This window comes from Sander vitreus, chromosome 11 (assembly GCF_031162955.1).
Source record: "Sander vitreus isolate 19-12246 chromosome 11, sanVit1, whole genome shotgun sequence".
Taxonomy (NCBI): domain Eukaryota; kingdom Metazoa; phylum Chordata; class Actinopteri; order Perciformes; family Percidae; genus Sander; species Sander vitreus.
In genome coordinates, this window is record NC_135865.1 from 24,240,979 (window position 1) to 24,268,300 (window position 27,322).

Consider the following 27,322-nt stretch of genomic DNA (forward strand, 5'->3'; position numbering starts at 1 on the left):
GTATGTATGTATAAAGACATACAAAGTATTTATTGCATTGGGACAATATACCATACATCTGTCACTTTCATATCTTAAGCCAATGAGGTCTAGTGCGCAGGGGATGAATCATTGCACCGCACCTCTAATGCAGAAGAAGTCGTACTTTTTCTGTTGAGTGGAAATTTCATGCAGGGGGTTAGAGGAACAGTATGACATGCTGTGAAGATAAGAGGACGGAAAACCCAGCAGCTCTTCAGAAGGTTAAGGCAGGTAGCAAGCAGCTGTCTTTAAGCCTCAACACTCAGCCTGGTAAGGTAAAATTACCATCAAATTATTTTTGTTCTTTCCTAGAGTAGCCCTTTAAGGAGTATCATTTTGAGTCAGTTGATGTTATTGCCTTTGTTACTTTTGGTACTCAATACTAAATGTATAACCTACAGTTTTTCAATCCACTGGAATCATTATATTGTTACTACACTCCTACTCACAGTCTGTAGGTCTCAACATGTATTTGTTGTTTTTTTTTTTAATGTTCAGCAGTTTCATTATAGGAGGGACTGATGAGACTGTCTGTGATAAGGAATAGCCTAGACATTTTCAGTGGCTTCACTGTGAGGTACCACTTCACAGCAAGGCATACTTAAAAGTAGGGATTGAACAATTATCGGCCTAGCCGATAATCGGGCCGATATTTAGTAATTTGCAGATTATCTGTATCAGTGTTTTATTTTACAGATAACTGATCAAAGTTAATTAATTAAAAAGTGTGCTACTTTGGCTCCGCTACAGCTCTGTAAGCGGTCTGCAACACCTGCAAAACTGTTATCGGTCAACCCCTACTTGAAAGGGATATCTGTGGCATTGGCAAATAAAACAGAAGGCCAGCAAAAATATAATATCATCTTGGCAAAAATTAGTTCAGTATAAAATAGTTTCTGAGTGATGTTAGATATATCTAAAAAGAGTGGGGCTGCTGATTTAAAATGCATAGCCTATTAAGGGAAGGATTGCCTGAAGAGCACTAAGGGCAGTCAACCCGTATTACTGTAGCATTACTAACAGCCAAGGTATTGACTTATATAAAAAAAAAACAAAAAAAACAACATTCATTAAAAAATGAGCCACCAAGTTTGTACTTATAAAACTGTTTATAAAAAGACTTCATCAATGCTTTTTAGCTCAGTTTGTTACAAAGCGCTGTTTTCCTTCTATTTATGCGTGTGTGTGTGTGTGTGTGTGTATGTATAAAAATGCACTGTACATTTTTTATAAAGAAGGAACAAGGGGGGCACCCTGGTAGCTCACCTGGTAGAGCATGTGTATGGTGCTGCTGTCATCCCCCCCCCCCTCTCTCTAAGCTATCATTATTTAATATCAAAAGAATATCTAAAAACCATTACCTTTCTGGTGTCCTAATAGGATATCGATGCCAATCCAATTCTCACATCAAGCTGATTTTTTTTAAGTAGGCTACAGTGCCAATTACAGATGAGTTACTACAGTAACTCAAATTTAGAAGAAAGTACTATAAATAACAAAGTTGATTGTTGTGATAGACAGAGATTTTTATCTATCCATCTATCTAGAGAGCGAGAGATCCTTTAAATTTTTTTACCTTTTCTACCTAAACACAAATCAGTGGAACTCCCTGGGACTTTACTAGGAGTGCTTTGGCCTTTGGCCCTGCCTTCCTTGTGTCAGCTTTGTAGCTGCACCTCTCTCACTTCCCTATATTGGAAGTTTTTCAAGTCAAGAGACTTGCCAGGAAATGTGTCAAGAAGCCTTACTTAGTGCGGCTAAGAACATGAGCCATGTCTGAGAAATCACAGAGGACTTTAACGAAATGTAATCTGTCTTTTCCCAAAAACAAGGACAATGACAGCAGCAGGCTCTGTCTTTTTGCTGGCTGCACTGCTGTCTCCGCCATTCACTGTGGCACACAGTGAGTATTTGTTTGTATTTATTTTTAATTCTTCTATTCTTTACAGACTGAAAAAGCTTCTGCTGTTAGAAATCCTCTCTAAAGAGTTTGCTTTACAGGAAATGTATACTGTAACATAAATCTGTTTAGCAATTGTTGATTTGAAATACTTGCTAAGGTTTTAGCATTTTCAGTTTCAATATTCTTCCAGTCAAAACATTAACATGGCTTATATGGGTAGGGGGGGCACTAAACTTTTGAACCTGTTGGGTAAAGACAAATAATTAGGGTTTGTTTGACAGCTGAAAACCATTAACCTGATAAGTAGAAAGATATATAAAGTTCATAGGAGAGAAAAATACTGTAGTTATGCCACAGCTGTTAAATAAACTGAAAGAGCGCAGGGATTGTGTTGCTGCTTTTCCGGTTTATAACCTGTTAAACAGGCACTTGAGCAACATGCTTGAGCATAACGTGTTAGGAATTACCCTTCGAGTGAGATATCCAGAAAAGATTAGGGCTGGGTATCATTCAAAAATGTTCGATACCGATATCGATACCAATACTGTGACTTCGATATCGGTTCCTAAATAAAACTTTGATATAAAATTTTATAAAATCCATTTTAACAAAAATAATTAACATTACAGCACAAATGTTTTTATTTATTATACAGCTCCTACTACGTATGTGCTAATTTGTGCGTAACAGTGGTTTTCCTGCATGTCTCTAGGACGTGAAAACTCACTGACGCTGATGAGATTTACTCCTCAGGTATTGACATTTGGTATTGAAATACAAGGCTTTTTTTTCTGATACCCGATACTAAGGTGCTTAAAAAGTATCAAATTCGGTACCCAGCCCTAGAAAAGATTGCTTGTCCTTTTAGCATAACTTTTTCATAATAAGAACATCATTATTCACAAATATGAAAAAATATATCATGAAATAAAAAATACCACAAAGTAACCCATGAACTACACGAATGTGTGCATAACTACATTTTGATTGAAAGAAAAACAAATGTACACACATTATGACTCACCTAAATCAAAGTTTATTTACAATATGTACATATTAAACTGAATACATGTAGAGATATGGAAATGTGATGCGGAGATTACAATCATCACTTGTGTTAGTTTAATTAATCAAGTCGCGAAGACTGATGATAAACATTACCTGGTGAGAATGCAACCGAGTGATCAGTGACTAAACCAACAACAAAGAGAATGAAAATACATTCATATAGAAAAACTATCTCACAATATTACAACTTAAAACTACAAATGACAGGAGGATCCCTAAGGATCCTTTATCTGAAGGTGAAATGTTTTATTTCTGACGAGACGACCGTAGAATGCACTATTAGCACAATACAATGCCTTAAGGCGCCGACACATGATCAGCACTCCAAATTGCCTCTGAGTGCTGCGCTCAAAGTTCAAATTATTATAAGTATAACCAATGAGATAACAGGAGGACATCAAACTGATTCTTATCCAACCTAAAATATGATAGGAACCTCTCGTCCTGGCACCTTAACTCTATAACCAAGTTGAAGTTTTTTTTCATGGCGAGACAACATTTCATGCACCCAAACTCTCAGCCCAGGGTTAACCTAAACCTGAGCCCAGGGTTAACCTAAACCTGAGCCCAGGGCTATACGATTCACACCGCACGTCTACCAGCCCTGGGTTAAGTGTAGAATACAGTAGGAACATTTAACTAAATGTTAACATTAAAAGCAGCACATCCCATTAGCCCCATTTAACACTGGCAACTTATAGCCCCAGGTTTAGTAGTTTTTCAGGGAAAACACCACAAACTCAGCGATAGCTGCGGCAAGCCCTTGGTTAAAGTTGCAAAGTAAATTTGCCAGGATTGTGCCAGTGTGAATGCTTTCTTAGCCCCAGGCTAACAGCTCCCTTAGCAAAGGTCTTTAGTCAAACAAAATTATGGTGGATGGGGCTTTTAATGCAGGTATAGGGTAAACCAAACTATGTTGAGAGTGCTTCAGTAATTCCAAAAATCTGACAAAGTATTGCTCCAGTACTAGACACTGCCTGCTCAATACTCTTACATACTGCTGTTAATTTGGGAATCAGACAACTAACTACAGGTAGGCTGCAATTTGATACAAACACTCCTTTCTTCCTAATGACAAAAGCTTTGGTTTGTGGTCTGAGGGAAGCTATTGTTATGGGTGTGCTCAAATTCTAATACACAAAAATAAAAGTATCTAATTAGTTACACCTCCAGTTTCTCCCTCTCATCTGCAGCCTGCACTGTCAATTTCTCCTACTAAGTCTTGTCTATTCACATAGGCTACATGTGGAAAATTTAGCACATCTACATGTCTCTGACAAGTGACAGCTCAACTGATAAGGTAGCATGCTGAGACAACCGGTGGGTCCATCCCCCACTCATATCGGCTATCAATAGGACGGTGTGAAAACATAGACAGGTGTAAAGGTTGGACACATGGCTTAGTGAGCAGCTAAAAGCAGGCCTCATGCACTACATTCATCTCTTGACATAAAATGACTTTAAACAGATGTTAAGGTGCAAAAGTTTGTCAGGTCAGTAGGTTCTTTCTATCTGCCTCATTTAATAGGTAAATAGGTCAAAGGCTGCAAGATCAGACATTTACGGTCAAGTCTCCAGGAAGTCCCATACATGAAAGACGTCAGCATTGCATTACAAAGGAAGTTACAACAATGGCAAGCATTACATAGGAGACTGCAGTTATAAAAATCCGTAAAAGATTAGGTTTTCCTTTTAAAACAACTTTAGTAGCTTAAACATTTTACTGCAAGAAATAGGAATCATACCATTTTGCAACAATGTTAATTTGTGAACAGTCCATAGAAGTAAGTGAAGAACAAGCATGCAGAGAAACACAAACTCCAGCTTGCCTAACATCCAGAGCTGGATGAACTGTAACATATGGTAAGATTGCCATAAACTATAGATTGCAGCCTGTAGTCCTTTAAGACAGGTAATCTATATAAAAAGTGCTTTGTTTGCCAACAACAAACATAAAGATGTCTAGTGCAAAAAAAACATTAACTGACAGCATTGTACATAGGCACAGCATGATTCATAAGCACCTTTATGTGTCAATACAGGATTCACTCAGTAAATGCAATCAGTACATCTGTTGATGCCATGACTTCCTCTAAAAAACTCAGAACAAAATATTATGAATTAGTCTATGACTTGATCAAACCTGAATTGCACCGTGTCCTACAAGTCTTCTTTAATTTAAAACGGTATTTAGTGACACAAACTAAGCATTACAACAATAGCTATTGAAAAAAAATAGTGGATGGAAGAGAAACATGACACTTAAAAAACTTCAGCATAGTTATAGTAGCGGATACCCAACAACATGCTCAGCCGATAACAAAAGGAAGGTTGAGCTCGGTTAAGCCAAAGTCAATAGAGCTTGTGTTTGTACGTTACAAGCAGTACATTTAACATCAAGCCTAACGTTATGTCACTTTCAAATTTACAAAAATAAAAGTTGGTGGAGTCCCATTTTAACTTGCCTGCAAGTCACACACAACGTTGCTGATGGTGATGTATGCACCCATAACACTCATCCCTGCTGAGAATTGCATCCACCTCGCGGGCAGTAGGGGAATGCTATTACAAACACTACTGAGTCTAATAAAACATTGATAACTCTAAACGTTTAACAAGTATATATTTCAGATTAAGTATTATGATTGATGAAAGGACAAAAAAGATTCTATTAGTTTTCGCTTGTGGTTTTGCAGGGACGCAAACGTGCAGCAAACAAACAAGCTAACGTTAGCAATAAACATTGGCAGGTGTCCAGTTAGCTGTCATACCTTGTTTTTGTTCTGTGCCGCCTTCCTTTGTGCGGTTATCCACAGCCATTAACCCCAGGGCACCTCTTCGTAACGCTATTCTTTCGACAACCGCCTCCCAACATGAAAAACAGGGTTTAGAAGGATGCACTAGCTAATTATTTAAGCTAGCAGCTAACTCCAGCCGGCGTTGCTGTTTTCATCCCTCGAAATGTCCTCAATATGTACTTTCACTTTACCTTCGATTATCTAGCTACTTGTTGTGGTTGTCTGTTTGTTCATTTGCTTAATTTGCTTCTCTGTAGCCTGTTTTTCTCACCCACCAAATTCGGTTTGACCCTTAATGATTAGCTACGTTAGCCCGCCATCTGAAGTCTGTGTCATGCTGCGTTCATGTGAGACCATAAATAGGAATATGGAGTTGGAAAGCCCGTTAAGCCTAGCTAGTTAAAATAATAATAAAAAAATAAGAGATCTGCGAAATTTATGATAGATATAATATGTAACGTTAACTGTAGTTTCTCTGTAAAATGGGCAACACAATCCAGTATTAACACTGATAGAACCGATGCAGCTAGATAGCTATCTCACGCCAGTCTTTTTTATTTGCTTATTTGCTTTTAATCTTTTGGTTTATTCAAAAGTTGTAACAACAGCCGATCGGTCTTCCCATAATGCCGACTTTATATGAATGCAACATTTATGTGTGTGCAGCAGTGCCACAATGTGGCAGTGAGAGTAAAAGCATGAGGATGTGGCGCTTCATACAGAATGTAAATGGCTACAGTACAGTACCTCTGAAGAAAATAAGGCATTCCACTCCTAACAACTTTCGTTGGTGTGGGTTGTGAATGTTGGCATTACTGTAAACCGTCATTTCGATTTGTTTTGCTGCTGGATCCTTCATTTCATGCCTCGGCTGTATTGCCTCAAGTTTGAGTTTTTTGACATTATGCATGTCCTTACACTTGTTCTGTAAATAATGATTCATTTTAAGACTGTTTAAAAAGAAATATATTAACTGTGTTGCTGTTTCCAGTAAATGTAGTCTTTGACTTAAACTGTAATTTGGGTTAAAATTTTTTAATGAGCATTATCTTCTTTCTCTTGTCATCAATGCTTGCATGCTTGTGTGCAGAAGTGAAGCTACTCAGTTGTCAGCAGATAAGTGTTTTTTTTATTCAATGCAGCTGATTATTACTGTAAAATAAATACAAATGTATTTGTATGCCATGAATTAGTAAGCAGAATTCTTCTATACTCAAATTCCTTTCAACTTTTTTAGAAAGTACACAAACATGGAAATAGGTCAGAAGGGGTGGGCAGAAACGACGCATAAATGGCAGTAGTTTAAAATGAGATGCCAGGGGGTGTGTGCAGTCACATGCAATGTTATTGGCCTTTCTCACCAGTCTGTCTTTGTAAATGTGTTCAGTGCTCAGTAGTGTTATCCCAAGTAACTTGCTGGCAGTTGTAACAGTTTTTCTGATTGTCTTTTTCTGTGACAATCAGTGTGTGTTTACCCTTTGCATTAAAAAGACAAATGACTGGTCTTCCTTTGTACTATCACATCCAGACCACAGTGGGGCAGCAGACACATACCATGTGAGTGTTGGCCACCTCTTTCTGCTAAAGTGCCTCTTTGTTGATGCCCACACCAACGTGACCTGGAGCAGAGAGTGGAGCCATAACCTGAGCCTGCCCACCGGAGTGGAAGTCAGGGATGGGTTACTGTGGTTTCTACCTGTGCAGATGTCTCATAGTGGATCCTACACCTGTGAGAAAAGGTATAGAAACTCCTGTATGACTTAGTAGGTTTGACTGCATCTGATCCTGACTACATAGAGAGCTCAAGGCTGCTTTGTGGCAGTACTGAAGTACACATGAGTGTTTCTAATATTTTGTCCACTTCATTTACATCAATAAATAGGATTGAAAGAATAATTATATAATGGAAAATCAATCTACAACAATCTACATTTCTTAAATCAGACCTAAGGTCATATATTACTGGAGCTCAGGTTGGCCTGTCTTGCAACTGTCTCACAGTTTGTCTCCTCTTTAGGGGCAAGACTGGATTATCGAGGGTGACGTTTGAGGTGTCAGTGTCCAGTGAAGAGTGTCCCAATCCATCTGAAACCACATTCCTCACCCAGGAAGTCAGTGGAAGTCTTCCGTGCAAACAGGCAGAGATCTTCACACTGAAAAAAACAAGGAAGATACGATGGATGAAGGTGAACACAGCTCCATGATATCCATGTACTGTTTCACTGCATTTATGTGCCCTACTCTATTTCTTCTTGCTTTATTTAGCTCCCACTTCAGTAGGCTACAAAGGAACAATCTGTGAAAGCATAGGAATGGAAAGAGCAGAAATCACATAAGCCAATTTATATCATTCATTTTGAGGGATTTTGATGTAATCCTTATTTCTGGTTGAAAATAGATTTTAGTTTTGGGATTCCTGCATCACTTCCTGTACATTCTGGCTTGATAAATGCAACATTTAATTTCAATCCAATGTTTTTATTTAATTTAACTTCTTTGACTTTTAATCAGTTGCCTTGTGTAAGGCGCTAAACTTGTAACTTGGTTATTAGTAGGCCTACTCTACAAAAAAAATTGTCCTTATCATCACACTATAAAAAATATTTTTTTGTGTGTGTAGGACTGCCACCCAGTGGAGCGGCCAGGGGAGCCCATCTCTGTGGATGAGAGTGGCCAAATGAGACTGCCTGCAGCCTCAGAGAGGGATGCTGGGAAATACACCTGCTTTGTAGACATTAGATTGAATGGCAGGAATTACACCGCTGCACGCAGCATCCAGCTGGCTATTAACAATGGTATGTACTATAGGTCACTTGAGCCTGAAGTGTCATCAGATTAAATCCCTGATTTTGATTTATTTTTGTATTCAGATTTTTATATTCTCCTAATTTGACATCATTATGCTTTTTAAATCAAGAGACCTATTGATTATCAAGAGTTATTATGGAAATTGTTTACATTATCTGTAATGCCATTTATCTAAAAGACATGCACAGGATTGTAAAAGTTACTTTAGGATTATCTTCAAGACGTTGCAGGAGGCCAGAGCAGCAGGAAGTTGTGGGTCTTGAAAGTGAATGAGTAACACTCACTCCCACTTTGTTTTCTCTGATTTACCTGTGGGACATTCCCACAGCTAAAGTAAAATCCCCAAAGAAGTCATATTTTTAGTTGTTTTTCCCATTTGCTCGGTTTCAATAGATTGTATCATGTTGTAATGTGTTGTATTGTTTTCCGTTACACCGATTATGATTGTGCTTGCAGACACAGTTTTTGTAGAGCCCGAGGTGGTGTTCCCTCAACAGGAAGTGGTCATGGTTGAAGAGGGTAAGTAACACTCTCACAAATAATAACCACTGTCATAGTAACACTATATTAACATATATTATATTAATATAACACACACTGTATTTCTATCAGGTTTGAGTTGTGTCACTTACTGCAAATCTCACTCTCACCTATTACTGCAGGTTTACTCTTGTTCTCTAGTAGGCATTTAGAAAGTAAAATGAATTGGCTGGTACTTTTGTTTGACCGTATATGAAAAGTGTACTGGACATGCTACAATATTTTCCAACATCAAGAGAAAGTTCCTCACTGACATACTAGAACTCTATGCTTGACAAGAGTCATGGGACCCTTTGTTTTTAATCTAAGTAGATTTGTAAAACCAACCGATAACACTAATCTCCTCAATGCTCCTTCTAAAGCAACATTTTTAGCAGGGCTCAAACAGAAAAGCGTGTGGCTGAGGAAAATCAAGTGATAAGTGAAATACTGCATGCTTTCACCTCTTCAGGCCTCCTAAATTCCTAATAATAAATATAGTTTATATATAGAATATAGTTACCATAACACTAACCCAAACCCTGTCTTTTAACCTAACTCTAACCTTAGCTTTTTATAGCTAGCTAGCTAGCTGCTAACTTAAGAGTTGACGCTTGTGCAGTGTGCAGGTTTGGTTCGGTAACTAGGGTCGTAGAAATGCAGTTGTAGAAATGCCGTCCTAGGACTGTGGTCCTGAAACTGCAGCTTCCTCTATTGCAGGAACATAGTATAGGGAATTCTGGGCATTGTAGTGCTTAAATGTTGCCTATTTGAAGTTGGCAAATGTATGATAGATTTGACATAACGTGTCCAGTTTTGCATAAAATCATGTCTGATCATAAAAAAACCTTTGAAATGGGAGTTTGCCATCTATGGACTGGGCTTGATGTAGACGTCAACCTTTCAGGAGATATGAAAGCTCTAGACTTTTACCAAATGTGTTTTCAGAAATATTTAGTTTTTGAAAAGTTTTTTTTTTTTTTTTTTTAAGAGTTTTTCACCTCCCAGTGATCAAAACACCAGGATGTGTAGAGTGACATATTCTTTGTTCTTTCACTGATGATCAGGTACGAGAGTGGAGCTGCAGTGTTTAGCCTACATAGGCGTCAGTGAGAACAAGGAGACTGAAATGTATTGGTATGTTGGCAATAATGAAGTTGACGACTACGAGGGACTGAAAGTGTCCTGGAAATAGTGAGTTTCTGCTTATGGGCATGTTGTTTGAGCCTGAACATGGACATGGAGGAGGGCTGTAAAGCACAACAAGATGAACTAGAAAATGCATTTCCTGCAGCAGAAAATTATGGAATGCTGAATAGCTGATTTGCTAAAGCTAAACTGGATGAATAGCTTAAATCAGTAAGAAGAAGTTGAAGTAGTGAGAATAGTATGAATGGTTTCAATTAACATGAATTTCATTAAAAAGTTGAATAACACCACTAATATATAAAATAATTCATTTTCTAACTGAAATTATGATTAAGTCTGGAAGACTTACAAATGCTATGAGAACCAGAGATGAAAATGCGGAAATATGAAATAAATTGTTTGAAAAATCTCAAATGGATTGCACTGCACTGCTGAAAAACCTGGAAGTTGAAATGTAAAATTGTCAGTTGGAAGATGAACGGCATTACCTTATTAAGCTAAGAGCTGAAATACATTTCTAGAAAAGCTGGAAGCTAAACTGTAATACTGTCAAAAGTGGAAGTTCAAATAAATTGACTAAAAAGGCTAAAAGTATAAATACTTTGTATTATTATCAGACATATCCATTGCATAGAACAAAAAAGCATGACCCTAAAGAGCTGAGAGGTGAATATATTGCCTGAAAAGAAGCGGGATATATACATGGATGAAATCACAAATCACAAATGACACTAGAGGGAGGGAGGGAGGGAGGGAGAGAGAGAGAGACAGACAGAAGAGGGAGGGAGAGAGAGAGAGAGAGAGAGAGAGAGACAGAAGGAGGGAGGGAGGGAGGGAGACAGAAGGAGGGAGGGATAGACAGACAAGAGGGAGGGAGACAGAAACAGAGACAGAGAAGGAGGTAGAGAGACAGAGACAGACAGAAACAGACAGACAGACAGACAGAGAGAGACTGAGACAGGGAGAAACAAACAGACAGACAGAGAGAAACAAACAGACAGACAGAGAGACAGAGACAGGGAGAAACAAACAGACAGACAGAGAGACAGAGACAGACAGAGACAGGGAGAAACAGAAACAGACAGAGACAGACAGACCGAGACAGACAGACAGAGACAGAGAGAAACAAACAGACAGACAGAGAGACAGAGAGAGACAGAGACAGGGAAAAACAGAAACAGACAGAGACAGACAGACCGAGACAGAGAGACAGAGACAGAGAGACAGAGACAGACAGACAGACAGAAGTGGAACGCAAAAGATATAGACTAATGTTCATATTACTGCCTAGTCTGTGAAAGTGTTGTCATGGTAACGTATGACCAGTGAAAACACCCTTTGATCACTGTGATGAGATCTCTTTCATCTGAATCAGTTAACGACCGTGTCACTTGCTGAAACTGTCACCTGTGCCACACTGTAGCTATTCAAAGACACTGAGAGCAAGCTCTCAAATAAAGGCTCAGACTGCTAAAACGATAAGGGGTATCAGTCAAATGATGTAATTGTGACCACCACAAGGCCTTTGTGAACGTATGCATATAAAATTTATGTTGATAAACTTAAAAATGTGGGCATATCAGCGATTTTAAAAAAGTGGTTCGCTCTGCGTTTCACTCAGAAATGTGGAGAATGTTAAACAGGGCAGCGAATGGAGGAAGATGTGGAACTCTTGTCATTTGGAAACTCACTGAGCCAAAAGTATAAGTCATATCACATAACTGAGCAAATTGGCTGAACTAGACAAAAAATACCTATGTATAAATTGCGTATGACAAGTAAAAATTGTGAGTGTGAGAGCAATTTATAGAGAAGGGACAAAGATAATTTTTTTAAGGCTCTGTGCTCTGGCGATGACATCATCCACTCTAGCTCATGCAATACACACTCTGTTTAATAAATAAAATTTCCTGAAACGAACACTAAACTTTAATAGCTTTTTCACAAAAACTGTAAAAGATATCAAAACACTGAGCACACCCCGAATACCTGAATATTTCTTGCTTGTTTTCCTGATTTATTAACTGACTGACTGATTGATACGCTATCCTCCTGTCCCTTTAGTATTCACAAACGAGGCAGGGTGTATGGTCAGTCCACTCTGTCCATCTCTAAAGTTCTTCGTCAGTTCCTGAATATCCCCATTTCTTGCTACGTATTGAACTCAGTTGGACACAAAGTCGGTGTGGTGTGGCTTCAAGAAGGTATTTTCTTCACTTTTCTTTTTATTCTCTAAACATGACAGTGTTGTGCAGGAAATATCAAAGACAATATCAACCCAAAGGACAACAAAAATAATAAAAACGGTTTTGAACTAATGCCATAAAGACATTTCGGCTCTCATTTCAGCAAACAATGCAGGTTGTAACATTTCACGCATTTACACATTGCAAACAGAATGTAAGGATTTATCACTATAAGCACTCAATTCAAAGGACAAAATGTTTCTGCTGTGACATATCTGTCCTCCTGGCTACTGTACACCATACAGCCCAAAGTATGTGGAAACACATACATATCCAATATATCCAAATATCTTTGTGTACTTTTGAGTCTGGGTCTGTTTTCCATAGTTTGGGCTAGGCCACGCAGTTCCAAATGAGGAAAAATCGTAAAGCTATATACAGCCTTGGTGGCAACAATTTTGGAAAGGCAGTCTCTTATTTGCACCTTTGCACAGATCCATAAAGAAATTGTTTTCCTAGGCCCTGACCACAAACCATCCAATACCTTTGTATTAACTGAAACGCTAGACCTTATCAGCCACATCAGTGTTCAGGACCTCACTCATGCTCTCGTGGCTGAATGAGAGCAAATCTCTGCAGCCAGGTTTCAAAATCTGGTGGAGGATCTGAAACCAGAAGAGTAGATGCTGTAAAAGCAGCTGATCAGTGGTGGAAGAAGTATTCAGATCCAGGAAAATGGATTAAAATGAAAAAGTAGTTGTCGGGTTTGCACACTTGGAAGAGCAGGCACACATATGTATATAAAGGTTTACTCCTCGACGCAGCGGCCACGGGTTCAACTCTGACCTGCCGCCCTTTGCTGCATGTCATGCCCCCTCTCTCTCCCCTTTCATGTCTTCATCTGTCCTGTGGAAATAAAGGCCTAAAAATGTCCCAAAAAAATTATCTTTAAAATGAAAAAGTACTCAACGCAGAAAAATTCTCACATTTTAGAACCTGGAAACGGTTCTGTCAATCAACTAAGAGTTTAATCGGCTAATCGTTTCAGCTGGACTTGTAGGCCTATATATTGTTGGGCAGTTTAATTGATAAAAAGAACGTATTTTAGAAACTACATGTGTTTTATGTGCAAATATTTTAATTTGTAAAGTAACTAAAGCTGTCAGATTAATGTAGTGGAGTAAAAAGTACAATAATTCTCTCCGAAATGTAGTGGAGTAGAAGTAGAAAGTGGCATGAAAAGAAAAGACTCAAGTAAATACCTAAAATTTGTACTTAAGTACGGTACCTGAGTAAGTGTACTTAGTTACATTTCACCACTGCAGCTGATTAATGCATGTTATCTTAGGTTATGTTATGTGATGTTGGGTGTATTTTTGTTCGGGTGTCATACCTTTTGACATACAGTGTATTAGGACTTCACCATAAAAGCACTAAAACTGCTCTGTAACCACTATTATATTTTGTCTAATAGATGCATTATACTATTTTTTATGTACATTGTTTTATTCCCCCCCTCTCCTATTCCTACATACAGTACCTCAGGTCTTTAGAGAGCCAGAATTTTTGTAACACAGATTTAGTTACAAATAAATAATATATCAAATAAATTAATAATACAATTACAATTGCCTTTCTGTTTGAAATGTGATATGTACAAATAAACTGCTAGTCTCCTAGAAAGGTTTCCACAAGATGGAACAATCCTGAAAGTCTTCCCAGAGCCCTGGTTTATTCTAGTTTTGTTTATATGTGGTCTCAAACCGAACGTTTAAATTTCCCTGCCTCCTCTTCTCTCCAGCTGACCACAGTGCCCTCTACACCAGCGTGGCTCTCTGCCTCACTGCCTCCCTGGCTGTTCTGGCCCTGGCTGCTGCCTTCCTCTTCTTTAAAATCGATTTGGTTTTGGCTTACAGGAAACTGTTGAGACATTTTTCCAAACAACAAGGTGAGTGTTTCATTTGTAGGTGTTGCTTTTCTGTGGACTTATCTGACTGGACACCTGACAGGAACTCTCTTGTTTGCCTCATTGTGCAACAATTAAACAAAAAACCTCATCTAGTTCTTAAGGTCAGAGCACATTCCATAGCAAATAAAACCAACAGTAATTGAATGAAATTAAAGACAAATTAAAAGATTTGTTGTAAATCTTTAAGAGAAAAAGATGCAATGATGGTAGTCTATATCCACGACCACGTTCCGCTTCCGGGATTGCTCCGTTGCTGCCTGAAATTCCGCCAGATGTCAGTCTTTTTTGGCCGGATGTCCGTTACCTTCCTTTTTCTTTGCATTTGAATTTTAAACTCTGGTGGATTTATGAGAGCTATGGTTACCTGCTCCTCAGATCTCTGCAGGGTAAATCCAGACAGCTAGCTAGACTATCTGTCCAATCTGAATTTTCTGTCTTTCTGTTTTCTGTCTTTTGAACGTACACGTTCCACCTAAACAAGTTCCTTCCCGAGGCTATTTTGCAGCAGGACCATGGCTCTGTCCAGTGCTTAGCGCCGCCCATGACGATTGTGATTGGTTTAAAGAAATGCCGATAAACCAGAGCACATTTTTCTCCCATCCCGGAATGCTTTGTGGACTAGCCAGACCCTCCTCCGCAGTGCTGTGGAGGAAGGTCTGGCAAAGCAAGACTTACAATGATGGTAATCCTCAGTTCGTCAGAAGCTTTACAGAAACAATGCTGTCTTCTCTACAGCTCCAGATGGGAAGCTCTACGACGCCTATGTGAGCTACCTCCGTTCCGACACCTGGTGTTCATCTGAAACGGCGAGCTTAGCCCTGCAGGTCCTTCCTGAGGTGCTGGAGAAACAACATGGCTACTCCCTGTACATCAGAGGACGGGACGACTGCCCTGGAGAAGGTCAGGAACAGTGACTCATCTGGTTCACTTTTAAAGATGTAATGAAAATACCATGTTGAGTTTCCCTGGAAGCAAACAGTTTTGTTTACATTTAGTATTTCTCACTTAACACGCCATGTGCATCGCTTTGCAGAGATTTCTAAATGTACTGGAGATATGAAGTAATCTAACCCAGTGACTAATTCCTCACTTCTGTTTTTTGTGTTTTATTTTGTCATGTGTTACTTCAATTGTTCAGTTCTTTAGTAATGCTTTTAAGGACATTCTTACATCCAATATTTATTATACTGCTGAATATACACTCACCTAAAGGATTATTAGGAACACCATACTAATACCGTGTTTGACCCCCTTTCGCCTTCAGAACTGCCATAATTCTTTGTGGCATTGATTCAACAAGGTGCTGGAAGCATTCTTTAGAAATGTTGGCCCATATTGATAGGATAGCATCCCCCACACCATTACACAACCACTAGCCTGTACAGTGGTAACAAGGCTCGACAGATCCATGTTCTCATTCTGTTTATGCCAAATTATGACTGATACCATCTGAATGGTATGTCAACAGAAATCGAGACTCATCAGACCAACCAACATTTTTCGAATCTGCATACCTCAGTTGTAACGAGTGGTTATTTGAGTCAAAGTTGATTTTCTATAAGCCAGAAAGTACTTTTTACTTTAAGTGATTTCTGTTAAGGTTTGTATGAGGTACTTATCCATAGTCAGTGTATTACCTACCTTAAACCTATCAATTTAAGTGTATGCTATATTTAGAATATTTTCACCACTTTACCTTGCCGTCAGACATCATTTTCCGACGGAGAACTGAAGCAGTCATTTTCAGACATACAGTACTCTCACACATTGCCTCTCATACTTATGTTAAAAAAAGAAAAACGAGTGGATGCCGAGAACAAGTTGGAAAGTTTCCTAAAAGCTTATGTATTGCTTTAGAAAATGGCCAGCTATATTTTGAATATAGATTGTATTTTACGTAATTAGGTTGTCATTGGATTAAGTCAAAAATATATGGCCTTTATCTAAAGAAAAAAAGATTATTTTCTATTTTGACTTGTTTTGTATGCTGTGTTTAATCTCTTCCAGCTGTGCATGATGCCATCGCTGTTACAGTGCGCCAATGCCGAAGATTGATAATTATCCTGTCTTCTGAGATAAAATCTTCCTCTGATGGCAAAACAGACGAAGATTCCTTGCATGCCAACAAAAACCAGCTGTGCTATGAGCAGAAAGTTGGCCTTTACGACACTTTGACCCAGAACGACCCAAGAGTGATTCTGGTGGAAATCGGTGAGGACAGACTTATATTTACCGTACACACATGAAAGTGGTATCAATCTGCTCAAGTCTCACCAAGAAAGTAAATAAGTAGTTTTTCTAAAATTGTGGACTGTCCTAACAAAAATAGCAACGTTTCCTCTTCATTTTTCATCCATCTAACAGTCCTTAGTGTCAGGATCAATCCCTGTGCAATAACCCTGTAACACCAAGCGTTCACCTTTCAGTAAATTATGTATTTTATAGTGTTAAACACATTTAAACATGTAAATATCTGTCAAACATACACTGTATATACTGTCATATCACCAACCTGTTATATTAATAATTCCTAATTCATTCCAGCACCTTTTGCATTTCCCTGTTGATTTACTGTTTATAATCCTCATAGAGTTTTCTGTTTACATACTGTATATGTACATAAGTGTATGCATATGTAAGTGTATATACAAACTTCTATACATAGTAGTTAAATGTTTATGTTTACCTTGTTCAGTGTTGTCCTGTTGTTTTTAGTGGTATGTCTATTTTTATGTATGTACTTTGAGAGCAACACAAATGCCGGATGTGTTTACACTAACTCGGCCATTAAAACTGATTCTAAACATGTTTGTTTGAATAAATGGTCAACATTGTATTCTATTCTACCAGATGGTCCGGTGGATTACAGTTGCATGCCAGAGTCTCTGTGCTATATCAAGAGGAAACAAGGGGCTCTGAAGTGGAAGAAACCCTCCCTTGGAACCAACAAACACACCAAGTTGCGCTCAAACAGAAACTTCTGGAAGAATCTGAGGTACCACATGCCCTCAGCGCCTGCAGGGAGACTCCAGACTATTGTCTAAACCAAGTGAAAAGTGGGATCCAACCACATACTGTAAATTAGTGGACAGAGCATGTGTGACGTCACCCATTGGTTTGTGGAGATCTGCTATGAATCGTCGAGTTTTCCGTTACGGGCGCAGCCATCCTGGTTGCGGATGTGACGATTTTAGACGAGAGGGAGGAGGGAGGGAAGAGCTGCATACACTCTACGTTACACACTTTCACTGGCAATCACATCATAGCTACGTCCTAAAACACCCCCTGCTTTATCGCCGATTTTTAAATCAACGTGACCATAATTAAAAAAATGAACGTCATTCTGTGTTGCAGAAGACTTAAAATAGCGAATGTGACCATAAACTAATTATGGAAATGTTTACTGAGGTAATAAATCAAGTGAGAAGTGGGTCACTTTCTCATAGACGTCTACAGAAACCGACCTCCTTTTGCAACCGCACGTGTCGCCCCCTGCTGGAATTCAGATAGAATGCAGGTTTAAGGCACTTCAGCATTTGCAGCACTTCGCCGAACCGGATGCGTTGTTAGTCTATGGATCCAACATAGACATTGTGCTTGTTACATCAGGGGTCTGTTTCAGAAAGCAGGTTTAGTGAAAACTCTGAGTTTGTTAACCCTGAAATGAGCGAAACTCTGAGTTTTCTGTTTCAGAAAGGGAGGTTAATCAAACCTGAGAGAGAGGGGTAACTCCAGCCCGTTTCAGAAAGAGAGGTATCTTAACCTCAGAGTCAGTTACTATGGTAACTGAGCCTGTGAACCTAACCTGGTCGGGAGCAGGTTTTCTTCAAGAAACCTGGAGTTTCTCTCAGTCTCCTCCCTCTGACACAGCGCGCTTTCATTTCCTCATTCATTCATTCAGTCTGTATCAGGCGCATTTTAATGCAGTTTGTTATCTGCATGAATAAAAAAACAGGGTTGGTTTATTAACCATGTTAGGCAGACTATACGTTTTTTTTCTCAAAACATGGCATTTCCTTTAGTCGACGATCCTGTTGATGAAGAAGCTGTATTACTTCGCAGGTTAAACATACGTCGGGAGATGATGTTGAGGCCCCGACTATAGATGCATTTTCATTTCCAGATACTAGCCTACCTGTTTGAGCGTATCGTTTTTCTTCCCAGTCTATCAGTTATGTAGCCTACATAACCTTATCTGTCCTCATATCACTAACGTCACCCATCGTGGACATGCTCTACATCCCAGATTATTTGTGTCGCATTAAGTTTTTTGCAAACGGCAGTTTTCTGCAAAACAGGAATACTTTGTTCCACAGATTACAAACTATTTATGCGTTGCGTATGTTGTTTACAGTATATTAAAGGCTGTTGTTGTTTGGTAATTGCCACAGTCCCAATTTTTTTATATTTCCTTCCAAAGAACATCTTTACTTAGCTGTTTTCAGTTTAAGATAACGATCAGAGCATAATGTGCAGATCACATATCTACACAGTCACGGTGAGGAGGAACGTTGATTAGGACCAGCACACTTTCTGCTGCCTTTCACTCCTTTATGCATTCAATGTCTCAGGCCTGCAATAACTGATTTGACATTACTTTTGTTTTGAAAATACTGCATGTGTTGAATATATGACAACTGTCTGATGTTTTATTGAGACATAATGTCAAAGTCAACATCCTTGTGTGGGCCTGCTTATGTTGCAGTTTGCACCTCCTCTCCACAGGAGCGAACGGTTTGTTAAATGTTTTATTAGATATTAAGGTTTATGTTGATAATATTGCAGTGGATTGGTTTACAGCAGCCGAAACATTTCTTTTCCTTGATATGAACCTGTATTTATATTACTGTATTATGCTACACACATGGTTGTCATCAGTGTTAAGTGTGTGACCTTATGTGAACACTGTTGCCGTAATATCTGACACTTATGTTGATACTGGTTTCTAGAAAAAGGTCAGCCTGGTTCTTAAGCCGTAAAAATCCAGAAGGTTTCTATTTTGTATTACACCTGGTTGAATAACTAATCCAACTTTCTGGAATCAGCCCAGTTTACATACACTCACTTGAGCCAACAGGTGTTTGGGAACCTGCAGATTGATGGGAAAACACTGTAAAGGTCGACATAACTGATATGATAAAGTGCAGTCTCCTATCCGTTCACCAGAACACAAACAGCGCTGCAAATGAAATACCACTGAATGCATCATTTGCATGAAGTTGACTTAAAGCAAAAAAAGTTTGTTACATAGTGCCCCTACAGTTTGAGTGCAATTCACCTTTACATCTTTGTTGTAAATATAGACAGCTGTAAACATGCATTTGTTATTACATTAATCATGATCAAAAATGAGAAAAAGCCAAAGCCTATTTCCTTGTATGTGTTTAATGTACACTTACCTGGCCATTAAAACTGGTTCTCAAAACTAGTGAGTCAACAACTTTGCGAACACAGCACATCAAACAAGTGCAACAACACAAGCAACGTGACATCATGACTTTGCGTAAACCTACACGCCACTTTCTAAAGCCAAGTGGCGTGTTATCTGTACGCATTTTGAGCTATCCACGTGTATGTCTACGCAGTATACAGTGGACGGGTTGGGTTTAGGAAAAAAAGAACGGGGGGTTGGGTTTAGGAAAAGAATAACGGGACGGTTGGGTTCAGGAAAACAATAACAGGACACGGGACAACAACGGCACGGTTGGGTTTAAAAAAAGAAGAACGGGACGGTTGGGTTTAGGAAAAGAACGGGGGGTTGGGTTTAGGAAAACAATAAGACGCGGGACAACAATGGCACGGTTGGGTTTAGGAAAAGAAGAATGGGACGGTTGGATTTAGTAAAAGAAGAACGGGACAGCTGGCTTTGGTAAAAGAACAAAGCGACGGTTGGTTTTAGGAAACGTGACACACAGGACACGATCCCCAGTCTTCTGGGTGAAAGTCGTGAAAGTGAGTGTTGTTTGACCCATCCACCACCCCAACCAATCTCCCTATGCAGATTTTCAGCCTTTCATACTATTCGCTACTGTTCTTTTCTCAGGAGAACTTGGCGTAAATTGACACGCAATCGCAAGGTAATATAAGTCAATGGAAGCCACACAGCGTTAATAAACATGCTGAAAAACGATTATGCATCTTGATAACACGCCAATGAGGCAGCCACAGTTAGCGGTTAACTGGAGCACTACCAACTTTTGTCAGGATTTGTGACTTGAACCCAGAAGCAGACAAATAGACAGTTTGAAGTTTTTACACAGTTTATTAATGAACCGGAAAATGTAGCAGAATGGACTAGTGGGGAAATCCTCTCAGGCGACAGAGCAGGTTGTGGACACAGGTAGGGAAGACGAGGCATGCAGGACTGGTGATGGCAGGTGGAGAGTGGCGTCAGCAGGCAGGTAGAGAGACCGTAGAACAGAGTGGTTACCTTCAAAGCCCAAAAGAACAGCATACAGGTTTGCAGGCAAAAAAACAGCAGGTTACAAAAAGATACAGAGACAGATTCAAGCTGGACGTTCACCTACGTGACTAGACTTAACTATCCGGCGCCGAACAGAGAGCAGTCACAGCTTAAGACGCTGCACTGATGAGCCACAGGTTTGTTGCTGGTAACTGACCAATTTCTCTCTTATACAACTTATTTTTCACTTGACAGGTGTTGCGTTTTCTTGAATTTTGAGGAAAGAGAGGCTGGGTCCAATGAAGATTAACAAAAAGATTTAATAAGAAAATGGCATGACAAAAATAAGTTTTATGATGCTTCTCCCTTGTGGATTCACATTTTACAGTCCCAAACATTTCTCAGTTTCACAAATATATTCACTTGAAGTTGTGCGCGGTTCCTTGGATGACAACTTTTTCCATTGGTCTGTTGTCTCCAGGTGTCCGCTGCTGCCTCTGCGGGTAGTAAAACAGATGGGCCGCAGGCTCTTTGCTGCTGATGGCCCGCTGATTCGGGCATCGCTGTTTTGTTGTATGGTCTAATTTGTAAAAAAAATAGCGTTGACAGATAATTTCCGGTTCAAAAACCACTCAAAGTTGGAAGGGGCAGTTGAAGCATGCGCAAACGCTTAACCCGATCATAGCCCGGTTAAGGTGTATACATGGAGGAATACCCCGGTTACTGAAGTAGTTCTCTAGGTCTGTTAAACGGGTTATGCAAACTCCGATTTTAACCGGGGTAAGGTGTTTACATGGCGTTTGAGAAATTGTGGTAGTGCCTTAACCCGAATGTAATTTGTTTTAAACTGCATTTAAATGCACTGACTGACACACACAGGCCAAAAACAACACCACATAAACAAGTGTAATGGGTAATTTAACAGAGTATTGAATCACAGTTTGTTTTAGAATATTTTAAAATTAGATATCCAAATCCACTCAGCAGACTTTTGTTGTTCAGTCTGTTCCTACAGGCTTTTTAAGTTAGAACCTTCTAGCACAAAAAAACTAAATTCACCCTTCCTGAAAGATTCTATGAATCACGCACAAACATTTCCTGTTCAGCCTTTCAGAGAAACTTGTTTTCTTATCTTTGTCGTTTTATCTCAGTATATCTTTGGCATCCTGCACCTTTACTTGTTTTCATTTTTGTTCATCTCTTGCTCTATACGGTCTAAAACCAGACATTTGTTTTGGGACAAATACAATTTTTCAAATTTCACTGAAGATTTTGCCAACTGTGACACAAATACACATTATAATTTGCTGAACATCTGCACACAGGTTTTTAACTTCTGAGCAATGACTCTAAAGCGGAGATCTTCAACAGGGGGTCCTGGACCCTTAGGGGGTCCTTAAGAGTTACTGCAGGGACTCATTTAAAAGAAGAAAAAAAATCCAATGAGTCCAACATATTATTAGCAAAGCTAATACCATAAAAAGGTACAGTATGTGTAAAGGCAATTCAATGTTATACAACATGTAGTGGGGGTCCCTGCTCCTTCTCTCTTTCAGCTAAGGGGTCCTTGGCCTGAAAACAGTGAAGACCCCTGGGGTCTGTTTCAGAAAGCAGGTTTAGTGAAAACTGAGTTTGTTAACCCTGAGATGAGGGAAACTCTGGGTTTCGGTTTCAGAAAGGGAGGTTAATCAAACCTGAGAGAGAGGGGTAACTCCAGCCCGTTTCAGAAAGAGAGGTATCTTAACCTCAGAGTCAGTTACTATGGTAACTGAGCCTGTTAACCTAACCTGGTCGGGAGCAGGTTTTTTTCAAGAAACCTCGAGTTTCTCTCAGTCTCCTCCCTCTGACACAGCGCTCTTTCATTTCCTCATTCATTCATTCAGTCTGTATCAGGCGCATTTTAATGCAGTTTGTTATCTGCATGAATAAAAAAACAGGGTTGGTTTATTAACCATGTTAGGCAGACTATAAAACGTTTTATTTCTCAAAACATGGCATTTCCTTTCGTCGACGATCCCGTTGATGAAGAAGCTGCATTACTTCGTTAGTTAAACATACGTCGGGACATGATATTGAGGCCCCGACTATAGATGCATTTTCATTTCCAGATAATTACCTATTTGAGCGGTATCGTTTTTCTTTCCAGTCTATCAGTTATGTAGGCTACATAACCTTATCCGTCCTCATATCACTAACGTCACCCATCGTGGACATGCTCAACATCCCAGATTAATTGTGTCGCATTACGTTTTTTTGCAAACGGCAGTTTTCTTTACAACATTGGTGATGCGGGGCATATTAGTAAAGCCACTGTATAGCAAAGCGCCGTCAGAAGAGTATGACTCGCTCTGAAACGTGTTTTAAACGTTTTTGTAGTGTTCCATAGGACACAAACCAGTAAGAGCCATTAAAAAGGAGTTCCACAGTATTGCAGGTGAATGATGTAAAACCTTTGAAATAAAAGATTATAAGTTATAATTCTGTTAATGATGGTGCTGTAGCCTCAGAATGGGCTTAGTAGGCCTAGGACTTTTTCACCCGCAGGATTGCACCTAAATGAAATAGATTATAGGTTCAATACCATTTCACCAGTAATATTATACTTATGATTACATATAATATTAATACACTATATTGGAACTTACGCATTTACTCTAGCAACAATTTTCTCCCACGCAAATTCACTCTCTTTTGCAGCAGCTGCTGTGTTGCTTTTTTAACGAAATATATATTCAAACTCGCTGTATGTGCGCATGAGTATTTCCGCCGACCAGTTTGTTTGTGGTTGTTACCATGGTGAATCGTAGTATCATGGCTCCATTCATGCTGCCTTTTTATAATGGTGGTGCACACGCTTAACTCTGAGTGAACCTACTCTGAGTTGATTGAACGAACTCAAATTGGCTGTTCTGGAACCAAAAACTCAGAGTTTCCCATCTCAGGGTAAATCAACTCAGAGATCAGGGTTGGACTCAGAGTTTGTTAAACCTCCTTCCAGAAACGCGCCCCAGATTTTTGGAACCGGCAGGGCTGCAGGGATTCGGTCCAATTCAGCCACAAGAGCATCAGCGTGGTCCAACACTGATGTAGAGTAATAAAGCCTAACTTGGTCCCAGCCAAGTTCTTCCCAAACCACAAAACCCAATTATTTATGGATTTATGGCTTTTGGAGCAGTGTTATATTAAGAGAGCAAATGACCTTCACCAAAGTTCAAAACACACTATTGTCTAAAATATCATTATATGGCATACTGCTGTAGCAATAAGACTTGGGACAGGTGGTGGATGGGTAGGTTTAGTTGCTTTTTGTCAACAGTTTTGCAGCAGTTTTTTGTTTTGACAATTTATAATTCATATGTGATAAGTAAGGACGCGCTTATCCCAGACCCTCAAGTAGAGCTGACTGAATGTGATACCTGATTTCCCATCCTAAAAAGCCCCTACAGTATGTCCTCTCCTAATCTTAGTTCATGTGTTACTGTCAACTGACTACGGCTGTCCTCGACCAAATAAATTCTTAGTCGACGAACACTCATATGTGATCAATCAACTAATCTTTTGATTAGTTGATTTAATCAACAGATCCATAAAGCAGAGTTTATTCACAAAGAAGCATGCAAAAGCACTACTTTTAAGCGTGTGGTTACCAGAGATGTGCTCATAAGTTTCCTGGAAATGGGTTGGTTATTCAGCATGAAAAAAACATAAAAAATGACTAAGCGACTAAAGAAATCTTAATCAACTAAGACCAATTTATCGACTTATCGACTAAGAGAGGGAAGCCCTACTGTTAAGCAGGGTTCAGTTTTAGAGGTTGATTGCCATCGTCATGGGGCATTGGTCAGAAGCATGATTAAGCCACAGAGAAGTTCAGTCCATTCAATGAAGATTTATTCAATAAAAGGTGGTGAGGCAAATGATAATGGATAACAACAGAAGAGGACAGAACAGAAACACATGGGTTGGAGAATCAGCTGCCGCCCCATGTGAAGGTGTAGCAAAAGGCTGACTGGGTTGGAGTGCAGTCTTTACATAAGGAGTGACCAGGTGAACTCAATCAGGTAATTAGGGTGGAAACAAAAGCCAATCAGTTGTGAAGACAGGGGAGGAAAGGAAGTGAGGTACAGGAAGTGAGGTAAGTGTAGAAAGCAAGTGTCAAAATAAGATAAAAATAGGAAACTTTAGTATACCTACCACTGACTTCACAGACACTAGCGCCACCATCAGGACAAAGTTAGCTTTTTGATTTATGACCTGCAAAAACAGCTTCTCTTCTCCAGGGAAGAAGGAAAGGAGGTTATTTAAAAAAAATGTTTTACATCCAACGCCTACATTTTTAAAACTCTTACTTTTATGACTTACACATGCACATGGCACACATGTTATAGTTAAGGTAAGGTAGTTTAGTGGTTATGGCATATAAATTATGGTTAGTATGCTTAGGTTTAGGCAGCAAAAACACTTGTGAATTAATAAAAAGGCGAGCGTTAATTCAAACTTCTGTGATAGGATGTGAATGTAAGGTTTAGAAGTGGAGTTAATTCATATTTGAAAGGTGTAAGGCTCAGAATTTAATATAATTTATATTTTAGTTAATTTACTAGAAATGTATTTACAATGTTTAGTCAGTTAATCATTTACATACTTATGTTACACAATTATTAGTTACATATTTACATGTTTACATATTTAACACAGTCAGGATATTCTGTTGAATGTCCCTTTCTGATTCCCTCACATTTACCTCAGTCTAAGTTCTCCCTTCTGATTGGTTAGTTCAGTCACGTGGAAGGTCCGATCGAGGAAGTGTCGTTGTTGTGAGGGGTGTTCAGTAAAGTACCGCATGAGAAAGTCATCAGTCTCCATCCTACAGTTTATTCTCATAAAGAGTGATCCACCACCACATAGAGAAATCCTCACGTTACATTTGGTGGCAGCGTGGTGTTATTTTGGTGGTCTTTGCGCATTTGGTGAGTTTTATTCCTACGAACTGTGGATGTAGTCACTTTTTGTGCCATCTGGATTTTACACTCTTTGAGAGCAGTGGATTGACTACAAACTAGTTTGGAGATATTAATGGACTTTTGCAGTATTTTTTATTTTTTTCTACCTGACGTGATTTTTGAACTGGACATTTTGTCACCATGTCGGCTGATGAAAGTGAAGCTGTGCTGCAGTCTCCTCCCTCACAACGACGGCAAGGTGCTATAGGGACAGGTGCTGCTTCTCTAGCCACACATGCTGTCTTCAGTGCCCTGAAAATTGATCTTCCACCTGCTTTTAAAGGAGATGGGACTGAATCATTCACAAGTTGGTCTTGATGCTTTGAAGTGACAGTGCAGGCTATGAATTCAACTGATACGGATCTGCCTGCAGTGATGGCCTCCGTCCTCCCTACTCGCCTAGCAAATGCTGCATTTCTGTATTGGGACAGCCTTCCTTCTTCGACCCAGAGGGACTATGATTCAGTAAAGGAGAGACTCAGGGACGTTTTTGGACCAATATACTCCCTGCCATTCTTCCAGACACATGTGAATGCTCGACCTCGTAAACCAGGTGAAAGTTTGGATGTATACAGTGCTGACATCACTCGTCTTGTACTAGAAGCCTTTCCCACCTATGACCACAATGCACTAGAGGGTGAAAAATGTTGCCGCTTTGTTGCTGGCTTGGACCCAAATCTTCAGTCAAAAGTCCATGAGATGGGTGCTGAGGATCTTGAGGAAGCCCTGCGTATTGCCAGCCGCTGTGAGAGAGCACGTGCAGCGCTCCAACTGACGACTGCAGGGTCAGTAGCAGGTAGCTATGGTTCGTCCTAAACCTAAAACACCTAAACAAAGTCAAGTATACCTGTTACGAGAGAAACACAGTTACCTGGCTCAGCGTGTAGACTCCAAACCTGAAAGGTTTTCCTCCAACGATGCTCGATACAGTGCACGCAGTGTCTCTCCACAACCCTACCATAACAGACAACACAGCAGAGACAATTACTTACCTGACCAGCATCATGGTCGTGATTCAGGGTCCTGCTATGAACGTTGTCCTCCTCCCTCTGTTGTTCAGAGTGACCGCCAGTGGCATGACATTGACAGACGTGACCGGCATCGCTCTCCCTCACGCCAGTCCTATCAGCACTCCAGGTATGGTCGCCATGACAATGATGACAGATACAGACGCAGCCCTAGTCCTGCTCCACAGAGAAACAGAGATGCAAGTCCACACACTAGAGGCAGTGTTCGCTTCCAGTCTCCTGAAAGATATCCACACTCTGGCTCCAACCGTCAGGGAAACTTCCCTTAGCTGCTGTTGAGGGGCAAACATCAGCTACTGTCTCACAGCCCCGGAATGATTCCCCCAAGTTAATGCCTGACAAGAATGACTCACAACCTGATGATTCTGTCTCTTCTACAATCCTGGCTATTTTTGAGGGCATTGAAGTGTGCACTTTAATTGACTCTGGTTCTACTGTCTCCATTGTGAGCGAAGATTTTCGTAACT

At 39.7% G+C, this 27,322-nt stretch overlaps 1 protein-coding gene across 4 annotated transcripts; it reads left to right on the plus strand.

Annotated features, from left to right (window-relative positions):
- The first annotated feature begins 194 nt into the window (after positions 1 to 194).
- On the plus strand, positions 195 to 19,846 carry il1rl2 (interleukin 1 receptor-like 2). 4 transcript variants are annotated; one of them, XM_078262466.1, is made up of 12 exons: positions 195 to 296; positions 1,854 to 1,924; positions 7,319 to 7,529; positions 7,808 to 7,976; positions 8,411 to 8,585; positions 9,055 to 9,117; positions 10,185 to 10,311; positions 12,331 to 12,470; positions 14,254 to 14,400; positions 15,157 to 15,321; positions 16,429 to 16,632; positions 17,272 to 19,846. In XM_078262466.1, the coding sequence occupies exons 2-12, from the start codon at positions 1,858 to 1,860 to the stop codon at positions 17,463 to 17,465; spliced, it is 1,662 nt and encodes a 553-aa protein (XP_078118592.1). In that variant the 5' UTR covers positions 195 to 296; positions 1,854 to 1,857; the 3' UTR covers positions 17,466 to 19,846. The 4 variants fall into 4 exon arrangements, with proteins under 4 accessions (XP_078118592.1, XP_078118593.1, XP_078118594.1 ...); XM_078262467.1 differs by having other exon boundaries at positions 196 to 291; XM_078262465.1 differs by lacking the exon at positions 195 to 296 and having other exon boundaries at positions 1,685 to 1,924.
- Positions 19,847 to 27,322: the final 7,476 nt, after the last annotated feature.

Bases quoted from the DNA above. Each gene is read 5' to 3' on its own strand.
- il1rl2 (XM_078262466.1), top strand. From the start codon at position 1,858: ATGACAGCAGCAGGCTCTGTCTTTTTGCTGGCTGCACTGCTGTCTCCG. The intron at 14,401-15,156 runs GTGAGTGTTTCA...TCTTCTCTACAG, and splicing joins ACATTTTTCCAAACAACAAG to CTCCAGATGGGAAGCTCTAC. The intron at 16,633-17,271 runs GTGAGGACAGAC...CTATTCTACCAG, and splicing joins AGTGATTCTGGTGGAAATCG to ATGGTCCGGTGGATTACAGT.